We start from the raw sequence: 26,960 nt of genomic DNA on the forward strand, positions 1-26,960 counted from the left end.
AGCTTACGTTTGAGCGTTTAACTCTAATTGTAAATAATTAAATACAATTTTATTCTAAACTTTCACTCATATGAAATATCTTTAATCCTTTCAGTTTAAGCACACGCAATGCATGGGCACAGGTTCATTACAAAACAATGAACATATCAAGTACTGCTGCATGCTGAAATGAACGAGTTTGGAAATAATGCAAGGAAACTACACTACATGTACATATTTATTCTCCATCGTGATCACTGTCATTGTTAAGCTACTAAACACAACAGTAGTGCTGTTACAGTGCAATAATATTCAATTAGGGCAGAAAATAACCAAATGTGCCCACGAACAGGAAGCTCACATCACTTTTAAATAATCAACTGATCGTCTCTCAGACATATGTGCGGAAACTTATTTTACCGTTTCCACACCCAAGAGAAAATGTATTACAATTATATAGGCCTACATCAACAAACTGACATCCACAATTCAAAATAAAACCGTAAAAGGAAATAATCATGGCATATATTAAACTGCATCTGAAAGCATATTACTATTTTACAACAGCCATTCTCACAGCTTTATTCATTTTAGACCAGCTCCTTAATGATTCCAAGATTTTTTGATCGGCTAATAAAATAAGAGCATATAGTTATACTTTTGTTACCACCCAAACCTCTTTAATCATTATATAATATGTACAATCATTCATTCATTCGTAAATGGGAGCATTTACTCATGTAACATTCACTTCAAGTAACATTTCCTCACATTTGTGAGGACACTTCTTCATGAAAACTTCAAGATATTAAAAAATACTTTCGTTTGCCTTTATCTACCTCTAATTCGCACAAGGCATAATCCTACACAACCCTGACAGAACTAGTTAAAAATTACACACGCGTGACTGAATTTGTTCCTTATGATCTTATGAGTGAAGGAAAAGCAGCCAGCAGACATCTAGCACACACAAAACACCTTCAATACTGTTTGTTTGATGCTCCACATGAGGGTTTTTTTTTAAAGAAGTGTGCTCAGCTGGACTCTAGATGAAGGCTGATGACTGAATAAGCTAAATATGTTGATTTGTTTAAAATTTTCTGGTCACTACGTATTTTGCACACTTTCTTTTGTGTCATTTCACAGTTTTAATTGGTTTACTGTAATTCCACAATGTGGAAAATATCAGTAATAAATAAAGAGTAGGTATGTCCAAATGTTTTGACACATACTCTATGTGAGCAGTTAATAAAGCAGACTTGACTTGACTTGAACCAGTTTACCCAAAAATAAACCTCTCCTGAAAACATACTGACCCTTCAGATCATCCAAGAAGTAGAAAATGTTTTTTTCTTCATCAAAATAGATTTGGCGAAATTTAGCATTACAACATTTGAGCTGTCTTTTACAATTTGCCATCATTGTGTGTGTGTGTGTGTGTGTGTATGTTGCTGTTTTTTTTTGATGGGGTAGCAGGGACCAGCTCATTTCCATCTACTGGACATTGTCCATCTATTTTAGTGATCAGCTCTATCCTTGGAACTTGGAACCTCATAACCATTTAGTGCACAAACAGAACAGTAGCACAGTGTGTGTGTGTGTGTGTGTGTGTGTGTGAGAATCTAGGGCATGGACATGGAGAGCGCCAAGGCATCAGTGCTGCGCGGGTCCTTCACACCGATGATCAGGTCATTGGTCCTCCGGGTCCCTTCTACCAGTGAGATGATGTCCACCTTACGCACATCATGACCCTTCTCTATCAGAGACTTCACATCCGCCTCAGCAAATTTAGCTGGACAGAGAACAAGAGAATTAAGATGGAACTCCACCCTCAAAATCTCACATCTGCAGTCAAAATCTCACATCTACAGTCAACTATCACACATCTGCAGTTAAAATTACACATCTGCAGTCAAAATCACACATCTGCAGTCAACTATCACACATCTGCAGTTAAAATCACACATCTGCAGTCAAAATCACACATCTGCAGTCAACAAATCACACGTCTGCAGTCTAAAATCACACATCTGCAGTCAAAATCACACATCTGCAGTCAACTATCACACATCTGCAGTTAAAATCACACATCTGCAGTCAAAATCACACATCTGCAGTCAACAAATCACACGTCTGCAGTCTAAAATCACACATCTGCAGTCAAAATCACACATCTGCAGTCAACAAATCACACGTCTGCAGTCTAAAATCACACATCTGCAGTCAAAATCACACATCTGCAGTCAACAAATCACACATCTGCAGTTAAAATCACACATCTGCAGTCAAAATCACACATCTGCAGTCAACAAATCACACGTCTGCAGTCTAAAATCACACATCTGCAGTCTAAAATCACACATCTGCAGTCAAAATCACACATCTGCAGTCAACAAATCACACATCTGCAGTCAACAAATCACACATCTGCAGTTAAAATCACACATCTGCAGTCAAAATCACACATCTGCAGTCAACAAATCACACGTCTGCAGTCTAAAATCACACATCTGCAGTTAAAATCACACATCTGCAGTCAACAAATCACACATCTGCAGTTAAAATCACACATCTACAGTCAACTATCACACATCTGCAGTTAAAATTACACATCTGCAGTCAAAATCACACATCTGCAGTCAAAATCACACATCTGCAGTCAACTATCACACATCTGCAGTTAAAATCACACATCTGCAGTCAAAATCACACATCTGCAGTCAAAATCACACATCTGCAGTCAACAAATCACACGTCTGCAGTCTAAAATCACACATCTGCAGTCAAAATCACACATCAAGAGTCAACTATCACACATCTGCAGTTAAAATTACACATCTGCAGTCAACAATCACACGTCTGCAGTTAAAATCACACATCTGCAGTTAAAATCACACATCTGCAGTCAACTAGCACACATCTGCAGTTAAAATCACACATCTGCAGTTAAAATCACACATCTACAGTCAACTAGCACACATCTGCAGTTAAAATCACACATCTGCAGTTAAAATCACACATCTGCAGTCAAAATCACACATCTACAGTCAACTAGCACACATCTGCAGTTAAAATCACACATCTGCAGTTAAAATCACACATCTGCAGTCAACTAGCACACATCTGCAGTTAAAATCACACATCTGCAGTTAAAATCACACATCTGCAGTCAACTAGCACACATCTGCAGTTAAAATCACACATCTGCAGTCAACTAGCACACATCTGCAGTTAAAATCACACGTCTGCAGTCAAAAATCACACGTCTGCAGTAGGGCTGGGCGATATATCGAATATTAGCGATAATATCGGAATAATTTTGACGACGATGTACAATTTGAATATATCGGGAATATCGAATATTTCAAATTCAAGCATACTTTCCCAAAAGAACGCGCCGAATGTCCAAAAAAGGAACCTGTAACTGCTGACTGCTCTACGCCCCTCTACTACGAGAGCTGTAATGATAGCGGTTGCCAGATAACAAGAGTTTAAATCTCCGAATCAGAGCTCCACTGTTACAAGGATACATTTTCTGCCCAGTGTTTGCTTATTTTAAGCAATCTGGCAACCATGCGCACGTGCTCACTCCTCATTGCGGAAGAGCCGCCGACGATAATCTGAAAACACTAACAAGCTGGAATTGAGCGATCTAATGAAAGCGTCGTTCAGCCGGTCTGTGTTCTGTCGTGAGATCTCAACTGTATTGTTTGCGTTTGTGATCGCAAAATAAATGCACTTACTCGACCGCTGATGTTTGAATAGAGAAACATAGGCTATGGCCATTTGGAATTACTATTGGGGAATTTCACTGATATGTTTACCAGTTTCCATAATATAGACAGAGAGAATGCAAAAGTCTTTGGTATTCATTTATATATATTTATATAAGAAATAGCTATGTGCTTCAGCAACTAGCTCCCCATCTAAGAGGGTTTTTAGTGTCAGTAAGAACATAGTTTCATGCCACAGAGCTTCTCTTAAAACCACAGACAGTTGACAGACTTGTGTTCTTAGCTTAAAAACTTGTTAAAAAAATTAAAATAAAATACTTATCCCAGTTGCATGGTTTAAATTGTGAATTGCATGCACTAAAAAGTTGACAGAATGCACTTTCTGTAACTGTTACTTAATTTGCACTGCTTCAGTTACATATAGGCCTACATGTATTCATTTAATAAAAAGCAGTAAGTGATCTCTTGGTCTAGATTTTTTAACTGCTTAAATTAGCTGTTTAATCTAAATAGTTTTTTTTTTTTTAATGGGCAAACGAAAATCATGTTTTATTTTTTATTATTTAAATTCAAATGCAAACATATCGAGATATATATCGAATATCGTAAAAAATTTGACAATATCGAGATATCTTTTTTTTTAATATATCGCCCAGCTCTAGTCTGCAGTCAACAATCACACGTCTGCAGTCTAAAATCACACATCTGCAGTTAAAATCACACGTCTGCTATCAAAATCACACGTATGCAGTCAAAATCACACGTCTGCAGTCAAAATGACACATCTGCAGTCTAAAATCTCACGTCTGCTGTCAAAACCACACGTCTGCAGTCAAAATGACACGTCTGCAGTCTAAAATCACACGTCTGCTGTCAAAACCACACGTCTGCAGTCAAAATGACACGTCTGCAGTCTAAAATCACAAGTCTGCTGTCAAAACCACACGTCTGCAGTCAAAATGACACGTCTGCAGTCTAAAATCACACGTCTGCAGTCAAAATCACACGTCTGCAGTCAAAATGACACGTCTGCAGTCTAAAATCACACGTCTGCAGTCAAAATGACACGTCTGCAGTCAAAATGACACGTCTGCAGTCTAAAATCACACGTCTGCAGTCAAAATCACACGTCTGCAGTCAAAATGACACGTCTGCAGTCTAAAATCATACGTCTGCTGTCAAAACCACACGTCTGCAGTCAAAATGACACGTCTGCAGTCTAAAATCACACGTCTGCTGTCAAAACCACACGTCTGCAGTCAAAATGACACGTCTGCAGTCTAAAATCACACGTCTGCAGTCAAAATGACACGTCTGCAGTCTAAAATCACACGTCTGCTGTCAAAATCACACGTCTGCAGTCAAAATGACACGTCTGCAGTCTAAAATCACACGTCTGCTGTCAAAACCACACGTCTGCAGTCAAAATGACACGTCTGCAGTCTAAAATCACACGTCTGCTGTCAAAACCACACGTCTGCAGTCAAAATGACACGTCTGCAGTCTAAAATCACACGTCTGCTGTCAAAACCACACGTCTGCAGTCAAAATGACACGTCTGCAGTCTAAAATCACACGTCTGCAGTCAAAATCACACGTCTGCAGTCAAAATGACACGTCTGCAGTCTAAAATCACACGTCTGCAGTCAAAATGACACGTCTGCAGTCTAAAATCACACGTCTGCTGTCAAAATCACACGCCTGCTATCAAAATCACACGTCTGCAGTCTAAAATCACACATCTGCAGTCAAAATCACACGTCTGAAGTCTAAAATCACACGTCTGCAGTCAAAATCACACGTCTGCAATTAAAATCAAACGTCTGCATTCAAAATCACACGTCTAGTCAACAATCACACATCTACAGTTAAAATCACACGTCTGCAGTCTGAAATTACACGTCTGCAGTCTGAAATCACACGTCTGCAGTCTAAAATCACACGTCTGCAGTCAAAATCACACATCTGAAGTCTAAAATCACACGTCTGCAGTCAAAATCACACGTCTGCAATTAAAATCACACGTCTAGTCAACAATCACACATCTACAGTTAAAATCACACGTCTGCAGTCTGAAATCACACGTCTGCAGTTAAAATCACACGTCTCAGTCAAAATCACACGTCTGCAGTCAAAAATAATGCATTAGTGTGCATCACAGCACACCATGTTTCAACATTAATAATAATAATTGTTTGTTGAGCAGCAAATCAATATATTATTATGATTTCTGAAGGATCATGTGACTGGAGTAATGCTGAAAATACAGCTGTGCATCACAAAAATAAATTACAGTTCAATAGTCACAAAGAAAACAGTTACATTATATTGTAAAATATTTCACAATATTACAGTTTTTACTGTATTTATGACCAAATAAATGCAGCCTTGGTGAGCAGAAGAGACTTCTTTCAGATACATAAGTCAATACACATTTGGGCATTATTATAATAAAAATGACTGTAGACTCTACACTATATTAGAGAAATGTAGAACTTACAGTCCACCAGCAGGGTGTTGTTCTGGATGACGGGATGCAGTCTGCCATAGGACACGCTCTCACTCATGTTATTACGTGCTGACAAAACATTGATCAAAACCTGCAAAAACACATCAGAGTATGGGGTGATATACATTGATGCTAGTAGCAGAATGAACTGTGCTGGTGAAGATCCACACAGTACGTGATGAGTGCTGACCTGTGTGATGCCGCTCAGCGCCCGCTCGCCGTTAGAGGAGCCCAGCGCCACGTATGTGCCACACAGACCGATGGACGGCCGCACCGCAATCGGCGTCAGGAACGAGGCCGGCCTCTTGCCAGGCTCAATACTGTTACGCTGATGAGAACACACAACATCTTACAATCCTCACACATATCACTTAAAGGGGTCATATGATACGAGTTCAATGTTTCCTTTCTCTTTGGAGTGTTACAAGCTCTTGGTGCATGAAGAAGATCTGTAAAGTTGCAAAGACTAAAGTCTCAAATCCAAAGAGATATTCTTTATTAAAGTTAACACTCGTCCACGCCCCCCTAAAACACCTCGTTTAAACACGGCCCACATGTCTACGTCACTATGTGGGAAGATTTGCGTAATGCCGCTCAAATGTTCACGCAAAGAAAGAAGACGTGGTTTCAGTAAAACACAGCTAGTGTTGAAGCAGCCACGTCAGGGAGATGCTGTGTGTATCTAGGAGAAAGAAAAAGCTGTTTATTTGGTCTTCCCAAAGTAGATGCATTCAGGAATCTTTAAGATTACTTACAACAGAGCAGCAACGCATTTTATGGACGACCGTTTCGTGAAACTAGGAGAGGAGGTCATTCTGACTCTGCTACGACAATCTGGTGCTTCTGAATCAGCTACTGGAAGTATGTTTTGTTATTAGTTTAAGTATTTGCTATTGACTGTTCAATAGCGCAGTTTTGTACGTTGATATTTCATTTAAAAGAAGTGATAGCAGGTAAAGAAGTTGAGTAGGTCATTTCATACAACTATTTGGGTACAGTTACTGATGATAAACGGAGCACAAGAACGGTTATATTTACTGAGGAGCCTGTTTTTGGCATGCGTAGGCATCCAGGCGTACCTGATTGAGAGCTGCAGAGCTGTGGGTTTTGTTGGGCCAAGAGAAGTCCAGCATCTGACTGTTCAGGAGAATCCCCGAGGGGGTCACAATGCGGCTTCCAAACGGCCGGTTTAGAGAGCTAGGAACAGAGGAAGCATGAATTCATTCATTATGCATATTTACAGTGGCCGTCCAGGAGCAGGACTGGACATCCCTGGTACTGGGTTTGCTCACAAGCACTCCATCACAGCCCTAACTAACACACCTCATAACAGACACGATCAAGTCATCGGTGCCCATGATCATGAGCTGGCTGGCCACAGCGCCCTCCTGCAGCTCGTATGACGGCGTGTAGAGCTCGGCCGCTAACGCCTGAGAATCACTGATCTTCTGCCGGAGCACAGCAGACTGCTCTTTACTGTCAGAGACGAGACAGAAAGACACTGTTAAAACACTGCTGCTGAAACAAACATGTTGTCTATTTCAGTTTGGATTAAATAATCACCTGAGCATCTGCGTCACCAGCTCAGAAACCGATGAATCGTACATGGGGTCTCCCAGTCCACTGGCCTGAGACAAAGCGATCTTCAGAGACTACATGTGGAGGAAATTAAACACACAGGAATACTTTGACAATAGTGGACGAGCAGAAGCGCTGTTGTGCACCAAACAGTGTGAGTGTAAAAAGTCTTGAAATCAAACAAATGTTAACTGAAAAAAAGTTTTTTAACATTTATTTCAGCTAATCCCCAATGCAACATTTCTCATTTTCATTTAGTTTAACTTGATGTACTAAAATAATTATAATTGAAATGAATTAAGACCATATGGACATATATATATATATAAAAAAAGTTCACTATTCTTTTCTTTCCACTGACTTTATTTATACACATGCAAATGCAGGAGACAGGAAACGCAAGCTCGTGTGAAATTTAAAGTTAAATTTCGGTGAACTCTGACCTGTGAATTGTGTGGGACTGATTCATTGATACTTCACTAAGTGAGCTTTTAGCGGAATAGAAAAAACTTTAAATCTGCAATATTGCAGTAAAGTGCAGTGAACTGCATATTTGTACATTCTGAATGGATTTTATGCTGGATTACGTTCCTTTAAAAGGCATGTTACAACCAGTGTTCTCTCAATTGTTTTTTTCTTATCAAGCAAAACTTTTATCTATTGGGTGGATATTTCGGCCGCCTGAGCAAAAACATTATTTATACCAGTGCACACCCAAAGAAGTGTGTGACTTAACTTTAACATGCTGTTTATATTTGATTTGATTAATTTATGTAATGCACAATTTAGGTTACCAGAGAAAACATTTTTTACAGTGCTGTTTTACCAAAAAATTCTATTAAAAATCTAAAAAATGTTTTTAAAAATCTCACACAGAAATGTAAATTATTTATAATAATATAATATAATATAATATAATATAATATAATATAATATAATATAATATAATATAATATAATATAATATAATATAATATAATGTTTTCCTCCTTTGTAAGTCACTTTGTCATTAGTACAAGTGTCCGCACACATCACTGTAATTTATATGAAATGACAAAATGGACTTCATTGTGCTTAAGGAAAAAAACGAACAAACTGTATGTTAATTTTTATTTTAAAAGCTTTGGAGGGTAAATTACCAGAGTATACATCTAGTTTGTTGACATACTGCACAAATATTTATAATAGCAGATCAACAGATAAACTCTTACTTAAAGGGATGGTTCACCCAAAAATCTAAATGATGCCATTAATAACTTACCCTCATGTTGTTCCAAACCCGTGAGACCTCTGTTTATCTTCAGAACACAGTTTAAGATATTTTAGATTTAGTCCGAGAGCTCTCAGTCTCTCCATTGAAGCTGTGTGTACGGTCTACTGTCCATGTCCAGAAAGGTAAGAAAAACATCATCTAAGTAGTCCATCAGAGGGTCAGTTAGAATTTGTTGAAGCATCGAAAATACATTTTGGTCCAAAAATAGCAAAAACTACGACTTTATTCAGCATTGTCTTCTCTTCCGTGTCTGTTGTGAGAGAGAGTTCAAAACAAAGCAGTTTGTCATATCCGGTTCGTGAACGAATCATTCGATGTAACTGGATCTTTTTGAACCAGTTCACCAAATCAAACTGAATCGTTTTAAACGGTTCGTGTCTCCAATACGCATTAATCCTCAAATGACTTAAGCTGTTAACTTTTTTTAAGAAGACAATGCTGAATAAAGTCGTAGTTTTTGCTATTTTTGGACCAAAATGTATTTTCGATGCTTCAAAATATTCTATCTGACCCTCTGATGTCACATGGACTACTTTGATGATGTTTTTCTTACCTTTCTGGACATGGACAGTAGACCGTACACACAGTTTCAATGGAGGGACTGAGAGCTCTCGGACTAAATCTAAAATATCTTAAACTGTGTTCAGAAGATGAACGGAGGAGGTCTTACAAGTTTGGAACGACATGAGGGTGAGTCATTAATGACAATTTTGATTATGAAAATTCATGAAAATTTATGAAAACATACGACAGTATGTCCAGGTATAGACAGGCTCTAAAAACTGCTAGGGCAGAGCATATCCACAAACTCATTGAAAATAACCAAAACAATCCAAGGTTTTTATTTAGCACAGTGGCTAAATTAACAAATTACCAGACGCCACCTGATTCAAATATTCCACCAACGTTAAATAGTAATGACTTTATGAATTTCTTCACTGATAAAATAGATAACATTAGAAATACAATAGCGAATGTAGATTCTACAGCGTCTAACACTTCAGTTTCATCCATCGCACCCAAAGATAAACTGCAGTGCTTTACAACTATAGGACAGGAAGAGCTAAATAAACTTATCACTGTATCTAAACCAACAACATGTTTATTAGATCCTGTACCCACTAAATTACTAAAAGAGCTGTTACCTGTAGCCGAAGAACCGCTTCTCAATATCATTAACTCGTCGTTATCTTTAGGTCACGTCCCAAAACCATTCAAGCTGGCGGTTATCAAGCCTCTTATTAAGAAACCAAAACTAGATCCTAGTGTACTGGCAAATTATAGGCCTATTTCAAATCTTCCAAAATATTTTAAAGTCTGTTTATATAGAACAGTGTATACGTTTTAATAACTGACTAGGATTTGTATTGTTTTTAGAAAATTGCGTTATGTGATTGTTCATTGTGTGGTGATATGTATTTCTTTCTAACTTTGTCCTTTGCTGTGTATCTTGACCAGGACTCCCTGGTAGAAGAGATATTGTATCTCAACAGGACCTTCCTGGTTAAATAAGTAAATAAATAAATAGTGGTTTGCCCGAGCATTGCAATTATTTTGCATTTACTAGAATTCAATCAATCAAATGGCTTTCCAAACTAATTTTCATGTCTTGTGTGCAACATTATTTCTTCCGCATGGTTGCTATGTAAAAAGCTTTTTTCCTTGAACAATCATTGCACTGGCTTTAACCAGGATTTAAAGGTGTTAACCCAGGGTAAAGCATGTTGTGAAAAGCAATAAAAAAATGCAATAAAGTCTAAAATGACTTCATCTATTGAACAGAGTTAAAGGCATCTACTAAAGGCATGAGACTCTGTAAAAAGCACAAAGTACATGATACAAAGACCAAGAAGAATAAGAAATCGTATTATTACACAACATACATCACTGGTGCACTTTATTTAAAGCCATAAATCAACAGAAATGTGAAGTGAGTTATGATGCTTGCAGCGCTGCAGTACCTCAGCTATCCAGTGGTAAATGCTGCTCCTAGACACCTGGTTTGTGATGTTAAACCCCTCCAGGATGTTGAGAGCGGACAGCAGGGCGGCTCCTGCGTGGGGCGGAGGGGGAACAAACACCTGGTAGCCTGTCAGAGACACGCAAGGCAAAGCACTGCTGAACCTGTCCATTAAAACATCGCTGAGGTGCTCAAGACTACAGGAGGTGTTGAACTTAATGAAAAACCAAGGCATTAAAGGTTTGAGGAAATGCTTTTAACAGGCAACAGGAAAGTCCTAATTGTCACATTAACCCAGGCAGCAGTCTAGTCTACATTTATCTAATGATGTTTCCTTAAAGTAATAAGCCACGAGAGACCATTAAAGTGATTTTACAGCAGAGAAATGCATTCTTAAACCACTTAAATTAAAATAAACCACTTAAACAAAACACCAAAACCAAAAAAAGCAAAAAAACTCAATAATTCATGTATGATTCGATCATTAATTTTTTTTATCTAATATTGAAAGTAGTAAAATCTGAAAAAGGCTCCTTTTTATCACCAGAAAGATGCTCAAGGATTTGAGAATTTTTCAAAGACAATTACATTTTGTAGTTATTTTGAACGTAACGTTTCACAAAAATATACATTGTACCATACGACTATAAATGACAGAGTAGCCTATTAAGTTATTTCCCCTCGATAGGGAAAAAAAATCCCACTGAAGATCAGTCAGTACTCAATAGTAATTGAAACAATATTTAAACTGCTTTAAATATGACTGCTGCTTATTTCCCGTGCACTTCGATATTGGTCTGCTCTTGACTGTAGTCGCGTCTGTCTGCTAATTATTGAGTTTATTTAACCCATCGTAATTTATTGGAACTGTGTGAACTTGAGTCTCTACTCATCTTAATTTTGTTCTGAAGGCTTATTACTTAACACAAAAATGTCGCACTTGGCAATTTAATGGCAGCGAATGGTGACTATTTATTTTTGTATTTTTTTTTTTTTTAAGCAGATGCATATCTGTCGTAAAATAATCCTATGCATCTCGTGGTGTATATTCCAAGCATTTTGAAGGTATACTGAGGGTTTGGTGAGAAACAAAGTGAAATGGCAAGTTATTATATTGTTACAAGGTGGCTGAATTTTGAGTATCATCGGCCCACCGATGTTGCTCCTGGCTACAATAACTCTGCAAATATCTTCCAATCTCCTGGTTGAGTCATTCAACTTGTCCATTAGACTGAGTGTGGTAACCTGAGGTGAGGCTTATGTTTATATCAAGTTGCTTGCAGAAAGCTTTCTAGACTCGTGAAGTGAACCGAGTTCCTTTGTCGGAAACTATGTCCTCAGGTAGGCCATTGATTCTGAAGACATGGTAGAAAAGAGCCTGTGCTGTTTCCATGGCTGTAGGGAGACCCTTAAGGAGGAGTTAGTCAGCATGATTTAGAGAACCGGTCGATGATTACCAGAATGGTAGTGAATCTATCAGAGGGAGGTAGATCAGTGAGGAAGTCAATCGATAGATATGTCCAGGGCGTTGTGGAATGGGTAGCGGTTGTAACAGGCCAGAGGGCAGTTCTTTGGGGGTCTTTGATTGGGAACAAATGTCTTGACTTAAGCAGTAACACCTCTACTCATTGATGTCCACCAGAAAGAAGTTTGTAGCAGGTTGATTGTGCGTGAGATCCCCGGATGATCTGAATTTAGAGTTGTATGAACCCATTGCATGACTCTCTGGCAAAGTGCTTGAGGTATGTAATGTTTGCTTGGGGGGCAGTCGGCTGATGGTTGGTCTTGCTGATGGGCATGTTGAATTTCCTCCATAATGTCCCAAGTAACTGGTGCGATGATAATGGTTGATGGCAGTATAGTTTCAGGTGGACCAGGAATGACAAGAGAGTCAAGGCGTCTTGACAGAGTATCTGCTTTACTGTTCTTACTTCCGGGTCTGTATGTAACTGTAAAATGGAAGTTTGTAAAAAAACAGGGACCATCAAGCTTGGTGAGGATTCAGACGTTTTGCACTTTTGATGTACTCCAAGTTCTTGTGGTCTGTGATAAATTAGAACAGATGGACTGCCCCCTCTGACCAGTGTCTCCACTCTTCAATGGCGACCTTCATAGACAACAGTTCCTTATTGCCCACATCATAATTACATTCTGATTGTGTGAGTTTTCTCAAAAAGAAAGCACAGGATATACTTTTGCAGGTTGTCCATGACGCTGGGAGAGTAAAGCTCCAATGCCACTGTCAGATATGTTCACTTCGACCACAAAGGGGAGATTAGTGAAGTGACACACAGCCAAGTATGGTCACCCATTCTCAGAATTCGTTCTCTGCATTAGGCCATGACTTCCCCAGATTCTGGATGCTGTAATATGGGTGCTGTTGTGAAGCTAACCTCGAGGGTATTGAATGATTTGGTTGCATCTTCTGTCAACTTTTGTCGGTTTGGAAGGTTTGCCTTTGAGGAGAGAAGTTAATGTGGAGGAAATGAAACTTTGAATGAAAATTAAGCATCTGTAAAAGTTAGCAAATCCCAAGAACCTCTACAGTCCCTTCATGGTAGTTGGTTGTGGCCATTCGCTGACTACCTTGTCTTTGGATTTGTCTGTTTCTACCCCTTGATGGCTGATGTCATACCCTAGAAATATTGTTAGTGAAACATGGAACTCACACTTCTCTGCCTTGAGAAAGATTTGATTCTCAAGGAGCAGTAAAATAATCATCTTGACATGTTGGATGTGCTCTACTTCTGACTTGGAATAGATTAAGATGTTGTTCCTATAATATATCACATATTGATTTAACTGATGAAGTATCTCATTAATGAATGACTCTAACTCAGCTAGAGCATTGGCTAGCCCATATGGCATTACGAGGTACTCGTAGTGCCACCTAGTGGTGAGAAAACCTGTCTTCCACTCATCCCCTTCACGGATCCGGATCAGGTTGTATGCACTTCTTAAATCCAATTTAGTAAAAATAATTGAGCTGTTTAAGGGCTGCTGGAACCAGAGGGAGTGTGAGTAGCGGAACTTGACTGTTACTTTATTCAAACCTCTGTAGTCGATACAAAGATTAAGTTTACCATCCTTTTTCTCTACAAAGAAGAAACATGCAGCGGCTGGAGACGTTGAAGGGTGGATAAATCCATTGTTTAAGGTGTCTTCGATGAAACTCTACCATAGCAAGGGTTTCATTATGGGTTAGCTTGTACACTTTACTTTTTGGTGGAATGGTATTGGAAAGGAGATTGATAGCACAATCCTAGGGATGGCGAGGTGGCCTTCACCTTGCTAAATACCTCAGCATAGTCATTGTAACAGTCTGGGACTTGGTGTGCAAACTGTGGTTTGCTCGGTGACATGGCTTTCAACACTGGTAGACAGGTGAAATATCAGAGTGCATATAATGGGTTAAGCCAAAATTTGACCAACTGGTTTACTCACCATGATGCCAGGAAATAACTGGTTCATGAACTGATAGCCAAGGAAAGCCTAGGATGATTTCATTTCTTGGAGAGTCGATTAAATAAAAGGAGATAGCCTCTTGATGGAAAAGGCTGACTTGGGAGTTGAATGGGGTGAGTTTGTTCCATTATCTCCATTGGATGAATTATCAACTGCTTTGATCTTGATAGGTGGTTTACAAGGTTGAGTGGGAATGTTGTATTTTATGACTTTGTCATATAAGTTATCAAATGTCTTTGTGAATGAGGTTTAAGGCAGGTCCAGAGTTTATCAGCACTCTCAACAAAAATTAGTTCTCATCAGAAGCCAGTTGAACAGGAATGGTGAGTGTTTTACATTGCAGGAGAAAGAACTAATCAATATTTACCTGGGATGTGGGATTGGAAAATGTCCAAGTCTTGTGTGGGAACTTCAGCCTATGATGTCCGGCCTCACCACAATAGAAACACAAGTTGTGCAGTCGTCTTCAAACTCTCTCTTACTCAGAGAGCCTTGAGATACCAAGCTGCATAGGTTCCTGATTGGTGGCCGAGGGAACTGAGTGTGACTGGGATAGATTTGATGTGCTTGACAACAACCCATAATCAGGTTTTTCTCTTAGGAAAATTCCTCATTAGGTTATCAATCCTTATGGCTATGCAGGCCGGTTCTGCTTGAAGTTCCTGAGTTAAGCTTAGCTGGAAAACTGCTTTCAGCGAGACATCATTCCATCCACTCTGAGCTGCCAGTGTTCTGAACTCCACTGCATAGTCTGCTGCCGAACAATTTCCTTGGGTCATAGAAAGTAGTGGCGTCGAAATAACCCGGCCCCCAATGGGATATTCAAAAACATCACGTAGCTGTTGTTTAAAGTATTCATAAGTGTTACGAATTAGTGAATCCGACTCCCAAACAGCAGCAGCCCAGGTAATCACTCTTCCCGTAAGGAGTATCATCAAAAAAAGCAGAAGCAAACTTGTCTTTCTAGTAGACAAAATACATTTCTACTTGTCAAATAAAACCTCGACATTTATCCACCGAAGCATCAAATTTATCAAATTTATTTACCAACACCCCTTACAATTTAAAAGGGAAATAATAGAGTTTTATCTTAATTAATGAGTCATCACTCCAACTGCATAGAAGAAGTGTACAGAAACGAAGCAGAAATACTCACTATACAGAAGTCAGCGTTTATGTTGACTTATAATACACCATATTTAGAAGAAAATGTAATTTCTATAGACCCACAGAAAAGCAACCACAGATGGATCTGTGGGACATTATTTAAGTAGTCCCTTGTGCTTGTAGTACAGAAGTACATAAAATATCAGTAACTTTAATACATTAGTATTTTCATGGACTCTTTTAACTTTTACTTAGTTTCCAAACGAACATCGTTACCTAAGCATGACGAATTGATATATTATATATAAATTGAATATATATATTTAATTTATATATTAAACATATATAATATATAAAAAAATAATAAAAGGTAATGACTTTTCGGATGTATTTAATTGTAAATCTCTTTGTAATCTATAATAAAATTACATTTATTTAATATTTTCTCTATGTTAACCCTTCTTGGATATTAAGATTGGCACCTGCAATTTTGGTCAAATTATAGATACTTTGTGTGTGAATTTGCACATGCTATAATGTAAGCATCATTCATGACCCCTTGTGTTTAATAAAAAAATTAATAAAATAAAAAGATTGATTATTGAAATCAAAGAATGATTTAAAAAAATGAGAATGATTATTAATTGTCTCTCATTGGCCTGATTAGCTTTGCCCTCAAAATCTTTCTTATTTTGTGGTACAGTATTGCATGATTTGTAAATAACATTTAATACACTTTGCATAAACATTTGCAATTAGGTTTTAAAGGTAATATTATAGTCTTAATGCTTACATTTCTTTTTTGATATATATATTTTTTAGGAACACCTTCTGATCAATGACAGAATTAACACAGAATAACAGTCACATTTGACTCCTTAATGTTTTTTTTTTATTTTTAATGTTTTTTTTTCCCTTTGTAATCCCATTTTTCAAACTTTAAATGCATGTCATATTTAGAGCCAAAACATGTAGATTTGTGACCCTGGAGCAAAATACCAGTCTTAAGTCACTGGGGTATATTTGTAGCAATAGCCAAAAAAAAAAACATTGTATGGATCAAAATTATCGATTTTTCTTTTATGCCAAAAGTCATTAGGATATTAAGTAAAGATCATTTTCCATGAAGATATTTTGTACATTTCCTACCATAAATATATTAAAACTAATTTTTTTTAGTAGTATAAGTGGGATACATTACTAAGAATTCATTTGGACAACTTTAAAGGCGTTTTTCTCAATATTTAGATTTTTTTTTTCCCATCCTCAGATTCCAGATTTTATAAGTTGTATCTTGGTCAAATATTGTCCGATCCTAACAAAACATACATCAATGGAAAGCGTATTTATTCAGATGATGTATAAATCTCAATTTCGAAATATTTACACTTAAGACTGGTTTTGTGGTCCATGGACACATTTATAAACTAGATTTGTTCAAAAACGCAGATTCATCAAGAAAGGAAACAGCTGTGTGTTTGCTTGGAGATGCGCAGCTCAAGCGAAGAAACTGATCTGCGCGAAGTTAAAGCGTGCGAACAGATCATCTACGGGACAAGCAGAAATCCACCAAAGCTTCTTGAGGTGAAGAAGGCATGGGATGAAGTAGAATTCATCATTCATCATTATAATAGTAATAGGCTGAATTGCAAATAGGTAGCCTAATTTTAATACATGCAATGACTATCCATCATTACATTTTTATATTTATGTAGCCTACACAATAATATTATTTCACTGTAATCCTTTTGTTTTTAATATTTGGCATGTTTGTGTGATAACGCCCAGAGGCACATTTTCTACCAACGCACTCTTTAAATAACAAAAAAAATTGCGCCATTGACTTTAGACCATGTTTGAGTTGGTCTATGGCGCAGTCTATTTTCAGCTCCTTAAAATAGCAATGCGCCAGCACTGCCCCTGAACACACCTCTTTTTTAGACCAGCATGCCCATGGGCGCACAAATGGGTGCAAATGCATTTACTAATTAAACGACGTGGCCCTGGTCGGGAAAATGCGAACGGCGTTGGACTGAAACTAGCAAACACACTTGCACTGCGCCTCGCGTCGCGCCAGGTGTATTATAGGGCCCTAAATGATAACTTTTGTATAAAATAAAAAGCCCATTCAGGGGTATTTTCCCCCATGTATCTAGTATTGTAAGGGCTGTCCTGGCCATCTTCACTTAAATCTGCATCTTAAGTGGCATGTGACGTTAACTTAACATCGGTCGGCATTATTTTAACGCTTGGTGGAGTCCGCCGTTAACTTATGAAAATGGTGTTTTAATATTGATACGGCAGTGAAAAGTACACAAATTCTGAACCATTTGGCTTTCGATAAATATGCACTATTATGAAACTGATATAGGGTAAAGAAGAAAGGTTTTTATTGGTCTACTGACTTTGGAGGCCTTGAAGGTCAACAGATGACTACATCTAAACTCCTGCAGTATTTAAACATCTGTAGGTGCTGTTGAAAGCTGACGTGTGTTTACCCTGATAAAGGCTTTGCAGGGGCTTCTCTATGACAGTGGTGTAGTTTTTGAAGTCGTCCTCTGTCAACACACCTCCTTTAGCTTGAACCTGGCCACAAAAACACATAATAGTTATATTATCTGTTAAATGCTGAATGATCTGTTATTAAACTCTTAGTTGTAAAACAAAGAAAATAGCTAAAATGGTTTAAAAATGATAGCATATCAATAGTACTAAGATAACAATGGAGACGCACCACTGATGTCATTTCCTGTGTCAGATTCCCGCTGTAGAACTCTGAGACTCCATTGACTGCAATCCTGTCCAAAACAGCAGCTAAATCCAGCCGTTTGGTGAAGAGTCCCGCGAGGGGAGCCTGACCGTTCGGCAGGAACACGTCTCTGAACGCATCCGACACGTTCTGCTCCTTCACTTCAGACAGTGCATCAGCTGCGAGAGATCGTGCCAGTTATACCACAGATATTACATTTACAGTCTTCCAGTGTACAGTGCGTGCTCTTCCAGCAGCTCACCCAGCTCATGCGTCAAATTGAATCCATTCCTTGCCACATCTGCGGCCATAGTGACCACGTCTTTCCAGGCCATTCTAGAGGAGTGAGAAAACACTAATGATCAGCCATCATTAACACTTGGGCTGTGTTGGAAATCCTTTGTCTAGTTTGGTGTTCCTTGTTAACCTCTCAATCTTATGCTATAATATAATGAAATACTTTTTATCAGCTTGTTTTCTTTCAGTTAGCACTGGTTTTGTATTTCATTGGACTCACTGATTTGAGCCCATGCATCTTGTTTATTCATCTAAAAATATAAGCATTGAGGTCTATGACCAGTCAGTTCTGAAAAACTGTTCTTTAAAGAAAAACTGCAAAAAAATGCAATTTGTTATTTGTAGCGCTGGAGAACATCGGAAGTGTAACAAGGTGGTGGAAAAAAGCACAAAAAAATATTACATTTTGTCATATACTTTGTAAGCCAAATCAGTTCGTTTTAGTCCGATGCAATAACGTACGCACATTTCTGAGGATAAAATCCTTTCATACCAACTCAAAATTATAAAATGATAACTGATTAAAATATGGAAGGGTCTATATAGGATCTTGAAGTTGACATCAGTCACAAAACCACAAGCAGAAGTTTCATTTCCAGATGTGTTCTTATACACAAACATCTGTGCCATTATTAGTTAACACGACATTATTTTCTTGGTAATCACTGTAAAGCTGCTTTGAAACCATCTGTGTTGTATGAAGCACTATAGAAATGAATGTGCCTCGACTTGAGATTCATTATTTTATTTCTATGGATTTACCCACTTTATAAGATGCAGTGGTAATATTTCATGGGCAAAAAAGTAGGTCCCTGTCTACTGTCACTAGTGTAGTGATGCATGAAACACAGAAGTCAGTTTCAAACCAAGCAGTTCTGCACAGCTCATCTTTAACTGTACCTCCCATAGAGCTGGTGAGCTTGGTGTAGTCCACTGATCATGCCAGGAACAGCCACTAACAGACCTGACTAACAGACAGAAAGACAGACAGACACACATCATTGCAGAAACTGTGCTTGCATTATTAATTCGCTAACAGTATCATATGACGCACTTCCAGACAAGATGAAAGCAGATGAAAATAAACCTTTACCATTTGATTAGCATGCAGCATCATGTCCTGGTGAATCCCGGAGGGAGCCGTCTCACGGAAGTCAATGACCCGGCTCTCATTCCTGCGCATGTCATGGACCAGCATCACGCCGCCGCTGGGAAGAGAATGAGACAGTCTCTCACTGTTTCTCTTTCATCACCCACAAAATCCATTTCTCTAGCCCTGCACATGTGCCTTCCTGGAGTTCACCAGTTAATCTCCATCACCTTTCCAGTTATAAGTGATTTACTGGAAAAGGATGTTTTTTTCCAGAGATTTCTGGCTAGACTTTCAATAGAACTCATTTAAACAATAAGACCAAAAATGGACATTGCACACAATTTCACATTAATCTGTGAGCAAGTTTTAGTCTAGACCAACACTCACAAAGAGATATCTGAAATGTTTCACAGCAGTCGAGGTGCTGCAGCAATGTACATAATAAGAAAAAAAAACATGCAATCTTTTATTTAAATTATGTAAATGTATTCTAACAGACCCTAAAATATAAGTTATAATAAGCAAAATATGGGCATCATAAATAGAGCTTTTCTAAATAAAATATTCTTTAAATAACATATTTGAAAAAAAAAAAAACATTCCCTACAAAAATGGCCATAACTTTTGCTTATTTCTTTTACTTTTCCAGCTAAATTTCTAATTCACAAAATCTTTTCATTTTTCCATTAGAGTGGAACACTGTTTTCTTGTCTGTAATCTTCAAAGGGATATTTCACCCAAAAATGAGAATTCTGTCATCAGTTACACAACTTCCTGTCATTCCAAACTGTTAATCTTCAAAAAGTATTTTAATCTTCAGTCCAGATAACCAAAACTTTGACACTTCGAAATGTTTTTGTTCATCGAGACATGAATATCAATCAAGCTTTTTAATCCAAGTCTCCTGACGAGACACAATCACTTAATATGTTGAGCAGGTTTCATTTAGGCTTTTATTCACATATAAACATTGATCACATGGTAAGTGGAAGATAAACAGCACTTGCTTGATGCACAAGAACAAACCTTATTGGCTCCATTTACCAATTTTTCCTTTTTGGGTGAACCATCCTTTTAAAGGTTACCTTATAAAACATTAAGAAAGAGCAACACCTACCGTATTTTCTGGACTATAAGTCGCACTTTTTTTCATAGTTTGGCTGGTCCTGCGACTTATAGTCAGGTGCGACTTATTTATCAAAATCAATTTGACATGAACCGAGAGAAATGAACCAAGAGAAAACATTACCGTCTACAACCCTCTCGCGGCTGGAGACGGTAATGTTTTCTCTTGGTGCTTGGTTTTAAATAAATGCAACTTATAGTCCAGTGCAACTTATATATGTTTTTTTCCTCATCATGACGTATTTTTGGACTGATGCGACTTATACTCAGGTGCGACTTATAGTCTGAAAATACGGTAGTTGTTTCTTCTCAATGAGCCCCAGTGTTTGGAATAACGGCGTTTAAAAGAACGGCGTTAGGTAACGACGTTATTTTTTCAGTAACGGGGTAATCTAACTAATTAGTTTTCCCGTCGTTACAACGCCATTAACGTTACTGAACGTTAAATGCGGTGCGTTACTATGCATTGATTTAATATGCAATCCGAACGCACCCCTGGCTCACACAGCGAGTGAGCAGGTGGGTTAATAACGAGATAAGCGATTTTTGATTGGCTAAAGCAGAGTCATGCGTTTCATGGTAGCCAATCAGAGCCAGTGTTTTTACACACACGCGCCAGCGGCTCCAAACACACACACAACAGCTACACAGAGATTCGCAGCAGCAGGAGAAATGGCGAGTCAGGAGCGATCCGATGAAAAGTTGGCATTTTCAAGGTGGAGATATAAGCACTACTTCAAATTCATTGTAGTCAAAGGCAAGAACGTGCATGTAATGTGTGACACACGCATCTACAAAGCTAGTGGCCAAAAACACTTTTCTTACAAAGAGTGCAGGATAAAACTCTTGCTGTCTGTTGACGTGCAATAAATCTCGAAAGTTATGTACGAACACCTGTCTGTTCTACTTATTTTAACTTACTTGTGAAAACTGCTAAAAAAAAAAAAACAAATTCTTTGACATTTAGCAACTTTATTTTTTTTTTTTTACAGTAACGCAAATAGTTACTTTCCCTGGTAACGAGTTACTTTTATTATAGAGTATTTCAGTTACTAACTCAGTTACTTTTTGGAACAAGTAGTGAGTAACTATAACTAATTACTTTTTTATAGTAATGTTCCCAACAGTGATGAGCCCATAAAATCACTCGCCAGGACCTTCACCCTCTCTGTTCCCCTCTGGTGAAACGATCTGCCAACCTCCAACTGAATTACTGAGATACCATCATGTTTCAAGAAATAGCTGAAGACACTTTTAACCAATACGCACACACAGTATTTCTTTTCTTCTCTAGCTCGCTTCCTAATCTAGTTGTCTAATAAAACTGGCTCTTCAACACTTTTTGTAAGTGGCTTTGGATAAAAAGCAGCTGCTAAATACATAAATGTGAACAAAGACTGCTGTGAAACACTGGACTGCGCTCGTACCCGCCGATGCCTGAGGTGTGGGGATGGATGATGCCCAGGCAGAGCGAAGCGGCTATAGCAGCATCAACGCTGGAGCCCTGTTTGGCCAGAACGTCAAAGCCCAGAGACGTGCAGCGGGCCACATCCGTCACCACCGCGGCCTGGTTATACACCTGAGGACAGAAGAGGCTAACATAAGGAAAAGTTCTGTCCTGTAACCTGTCATTATTTTGTTGTGCTGTGTTCCTCCAGACCATTAGGTGGCAGTAGTAGCTCTACCATTTCTGAATAAAGGAATTAAGGAAGCAGTAGAGTGAGTGTTTGTTTGAACTCCACATGGTTTCTTGCTGCGCTGGTTTGAGAAATATTTAGTTTGCTGTTCAACCGTAAATTTGATGTTTTATTATCATATTTGGTTTAATGCCTGCATGTTTACAACAGTACTGCTGTGTGAATGCACAAAATGGGTGTTTTAATTTTGATGCATTATTGCAACTGCTCAAGGATTATACCCAAAGCATTCCCGGCCTCCTACTTCAAGGACTTCTACACCACAGAGATCATCTCATCATCAGATAAGACCGTTGACTTATTCATGCACTGCAACCATTGACCTGAACTGGTTTGGCTAATCTACAGCTTATGGGACATTCCCCTCTCAAGCCTTTGCACATTCCCACTGGACATTGTTTGTTTGTTTATTTATTTGTACGTCACCCCATGTGCAAGTTTGTTTGTGCTTTGTAAATTTTTCTGGTATAGCAATCCCAGTCTTGAATAACTGGGAAGGTTATAGTCCTTTTGGGAAAAAATATCCATCAAAAGAATCTATTGGAATTTTTCTCTTATTTTCACCTATTTTATCTTCCACCGTCCAAAATGCATAAGTGAAACTCAATAGCCAGGTTTTCAACCAAAGCTGCAAACCTGTGCCCAAAATTGAAATATCACAAAGAGAACAAAATCGTCACTTTCTGATAAACTGGCACTAATATATATATATAAAAAAAATTAATACAATCATTTTCTTTTATTACAAACTATTGCGCCTGAGGGCGAGCAATTGAAACACAATAAATGCTGTCATTGATTTTGGAGATGGATGCTGCTCTTTGGGAAAGCAGTAATAGTTGTGGGAGGCAATTCTACCTTCAGGGAAGTTGTGGCCGAGTGGTTAGAGAGTTTGACTCCTAACCCTAGGGTTGTGGGTTCAAATCTCGGGCCGGCAAAACCACGACTGAGGTGTCCTTGGGCAAGACACCGAACCCCGAACTGCTCCCCACTGCTCCGGGTGTGTGTTCACTGTGTGTGTGTGCACTTTGGATGGGTTAAATGCCGAGCCTGAATTCTGAGTATGGGTCACCGTACTTGAATGATTGTCACGTCACTTTACAGGAATACTTTGATGACAGACATGAGTTTTTTTGCATGGATAACTTTTTTTTCTACAAAATGTGTTTCCATCTTCCATTATTTGTCGAAATTGAAGTTGAAATTGTTTCCATCACTCATTTCTGATGCGATACTTCAAATTGGACATAAAAACAGTGTGATGGAAACATAGCTACCAACAAGTGCTGTCAATCAATAAAAAAAGAACTAAATATCAAAAATATCAAATAATCAAAATAAACAATGTGTGAGGCTTCTGAAAATACAGCTGGATCACGGACAGTGCGTCCCGATCCATCCGAGAGTTTTTTGAAAAAGTGAATTTTACATCAGATGTCCCCTTTAAATGCCATTTCGCTCAATTTTAGCCATTAATTATAGCCATTGAACATTACAGTATAACCGAAAGATGTTTTTTTTGGGAAAATGTGACGTAAGTGAACTTAAATAATCCTGCAATAAACCTAAAATAAACCATACATTTTACATGCAAAAACTATAAATTGATAATCTAGATTAATCTTTATTCAAGCCACAGAAGGTAATCCGTGAAGAGCAGTGAGGGATTTCTCTTTTTCTTTGATTTACAACAATGACAGACTGCAGCAGGTTTCACTTTAAGCAGCGCTGTCTCCCAGTTTTTGCAGTCATTTATGACTTTTTAACTTCTTTCAGACTGCGTTTACAAGGTCACTCACCGATCACGGGTATTTTGACAGTTTTGTGTTTTTTTTTTGCTGTACTAGTGCCCTCTCTGAAGCGACTTTCTGTGTGCATGCATGAGCTGGATGCCTGTGTTCACAGTGAGCTGCTTCACAGACAGCGAATTGAGCTCTCTTTTCCTTCTCGTGCTTGATACTGTGTTTATAAATGCTACTGTAACACTAGCCAAAGGATGGCAAGGAAAAAAAGGATGCTGTGTTAATTGTTTAAAACGGATGAACATGTTAATTCTGACAGCCCTAGTAATCACACACACTTCTTCAATGAGCAAAGCAGATTTTAGGTATATCCTGCACTGAAAAACAACCAGAATGGCGGTAGTACTTCTCAGCACCTGTGGGTCTCCGAAGTAGATCTGCATTATGAGGGCCACGGTGACCCCGGTGGCGAAGGTCAGGCAGGCGGTGATGATGACGGTCAGCCCGTCCCGTGTGCAGGCGCAGTCCTGTGCCAGCGGGTCTCTGCTGGTCTCTCTCAGAGGAGAGACGTCCCGACTTGCCAAATCCGAGGCAGAGGAGGGCAGCCGCTGCAGTCGGGCCGACTTCAGGAACAGATCAGGGTCTGCACAGAGACGGGACAGGACTTCAGCCGCTGTGAGGAGACAGGACTGTGATCAAATGCATTACCTGTGTCCTGCTCGCTGAGGAAGTTATCGTCCTCTCTGCGTGATTTGAGCGTGTTGTCGGCTGAAGCTTCATCTTCTGGGAGTCTAGGGAAACTGGTGATGCTCATGTAGTCCACAGGTGAGTACGCACCGCTCAGAGCCGCATCCTTCTCCACCGTCACTCCTGCATCAGCTGCTGGAGTGTACATGATTCACCTGAAATCACCAACTGGAGCTCAGCACAATGCTGATAGATTCATAGCACAATTATTCAGTATAACACACAGAGTACTGCAGGGATGAGGTGTGTTTGTAGGCCAAAAAACCGTAAACGAGATGCATTTCAGCACTTCTGGTTCCATCGTCCTTAAAGGATGCCACTTTTTACAAGATGTAATATAGGTTTAGCATTGGTGGGTTTTTATTAAAAGTGAGCCGAATCATCACAATTAAAAGAACCAAAGACTTAAACTACTTCAGTCTGTGTGCACTGAATTTATTTAATACATGAGTTTCACTATTTGTGTTGAATTACTGAAATAAATGAACTTTTCCACGACATTGTAATGTACTGAGATGCACCTGTACACAATGGGCAGCTGTGAGAACCTATTAGTAACTTCTATCTGCCTTCGTTTGACTGCATGTTTATACTGTATGCGTATTCATGGCTAGCTGACACGCAATTCTCTACCGAAAAGCATTTTGCTTCTCTTCTTGTAACTATCAGTTATAAGGTTTTTTGCATTTTGTAAACTTCCTCTTTTAGTATAACTATGATGACTACTGACATTGTACCCTGAACTGAATTAGTCAATATCTAATACAAAACTCATCTGAAAGCACATTCATCACTTCCAGTGTCACATTATAAATCAAGGCCTCCAGATCTTCTATTCCCTGACAGCAGTGAAGGCCTGGTGTGTGTTCGTTCATCACGAGCGCGATAGAGACAAACCACAACAATCTGTCATGAAAATCAGTCGAAAGAAATAATAAACACTCCGTCATACATCCAGCGCAGATGACGCTTCCTGGATTTGAACACCTCCGAGAGAGCGCAGGATGATCCGTGTCGAGGCCACGGGCGAACAGTAATAAATACACGCGTTATTTGTAACGATCACAATTAAAATAAAGCAGAGATGCGGTTAATTTCCATGATCCGCCCAGGCCCCTCAGATCCGTGAAGGCTGTACACACAGCAGCTGACTCACTCTGTGCGTGTTTGACAGAGAAACTGGAGGAAGATCAGCTGACATCTTCAACGCAACGCATAAAGACGCAGGTGTGCGGGAGTTCACTTACACGACACGTTTACATCTTAATATAACAAGACGGCGGGGACAAAACAAAAAGATCTCGAGATGTTTCCATTTTTTAACTATGCAACGTTAGTATTTTATCTTACACCCCGCGTTAAAACGCGACGCACCGCCAAAGACGCGCGTCTGATGCTTCTGTTTACACCAGCACAAAAGCAATAACGTTTTTAAATCCAGGGTATTCATCATACTTACAGGTTTAATACGCAGTCCAGTTCTCTTGTCACATATAGAAGTTGAATTTGTGCATTCATTCCTTGATGAATGAATCTGCCACTGCGCATGCGCGCTCCGGGTGAAGAGAAGCGGATCCTGCCGAGCAGGTTACTCCTCTGTTTGTGTCTACTTACTGAAGCACGTACAACGCACTCCGTGTTTCTCAGGAATATGGACAGTGTCGGTGTAATAATTAATTTTACAGTGTAGCTATCTCTTATATTTATAAACCAGACACAAACTGATTGTGTCTGGTTTGCATTCAACCGTTGTCAGGCCTAAAAAAAAAATTGTTTGGTTCCGGTTTCCGACAGACCCTGTCAATTTATGTGCGACCCAAATTTATTTTATGAGACTGGGAAAGAACGGTCTTTCACACATCGTTAATTAAATTACAGTTTCCTTTAAATGCTGTTTTACACTTAA

The 26,960-nt window shown here is 38.8% G+C and overlaps 1 protein-coding gene across 1 annotated transcript; it reads right to left on the minus strand.

Annotated features, from left to right (window-relative positions):
* Positions 1-204: 204 nt before the first annotated feature.
* Positions 205-26,667, minus strand: LOC132117873 (glutathione hydrolase 7). The gene is made up of 16 exons (XM_059527204.1): positions 26,514-26,667; positions 25,016-25,209; positions 24,724-24,950; positions 22,296-22,447; positions 19,744-19,858; positions 19,551-19,618; positions 18,616-18,689; positions 18,339-18,532; positions 18,103-18,190; positions 11,034-11,161; positions 7,786-7,874; positions 7,546-7,698; positions 7,302-7,419; positions 6,413-6,550; positions 6,214-6,313; positions 205-1,771 (listed from the first exon to the last, which is right to left on the minus strand). The coding sequence occupies exons 2-16, from the start codon at positions 25,200-25,202 to the stop codon at positions 1,602-1,604; spliced, it is 2,001 nt and encodes a 666-aa protein (XP_059383187.1). The 5' UTR covers positions 25,203-25,209; positions 26,514-26,667; the 3' UTR covers positions 205-1,601.
* Between the last annotated feature and the right edge of the window lie 293 nt (positions 26,668-26,960).

This window comes from Carassius carassius, chromosome 37 (genome assembly GCF_963082965.1).
Source record: "Carassius carassius chromosome 37, fCarCar2.1, whole genome shotgun sequence".
In the NCBI taxonomy this organism is placed as follows: domain Eukaryota; kingdom Metazoa; phylum Chordata; class Actinopteri; order Cypriniformes; family Cyprinidae; genus Carassius; species Carassius carassius.

Bases quoted from the DNA above. Each gene is read 5' to 3' on its own strand.
- LOC132117873 (XM_059527204.1), bottom strand. From the start codon at position 25,202: ATGTACACTCCAGCAGCTGATGCAGGAGTGACGGTGGAGAAGGATGCG. The intron at 19,859-22,295 runs GTACGAGCGCAG...TTCTCTTCCCAG, and splicing joins CACACCTCAGGCATCGGCGG to CGGCGGCGTGATGCTGGTCC. The intron at 11,162-18,102 runs GTAAACACACGT...TGTCTCTGACAG, and splicing joins CCTGCAAAGCCTTTATCAGG to GCTACCAGGTGTTTGTTCCC.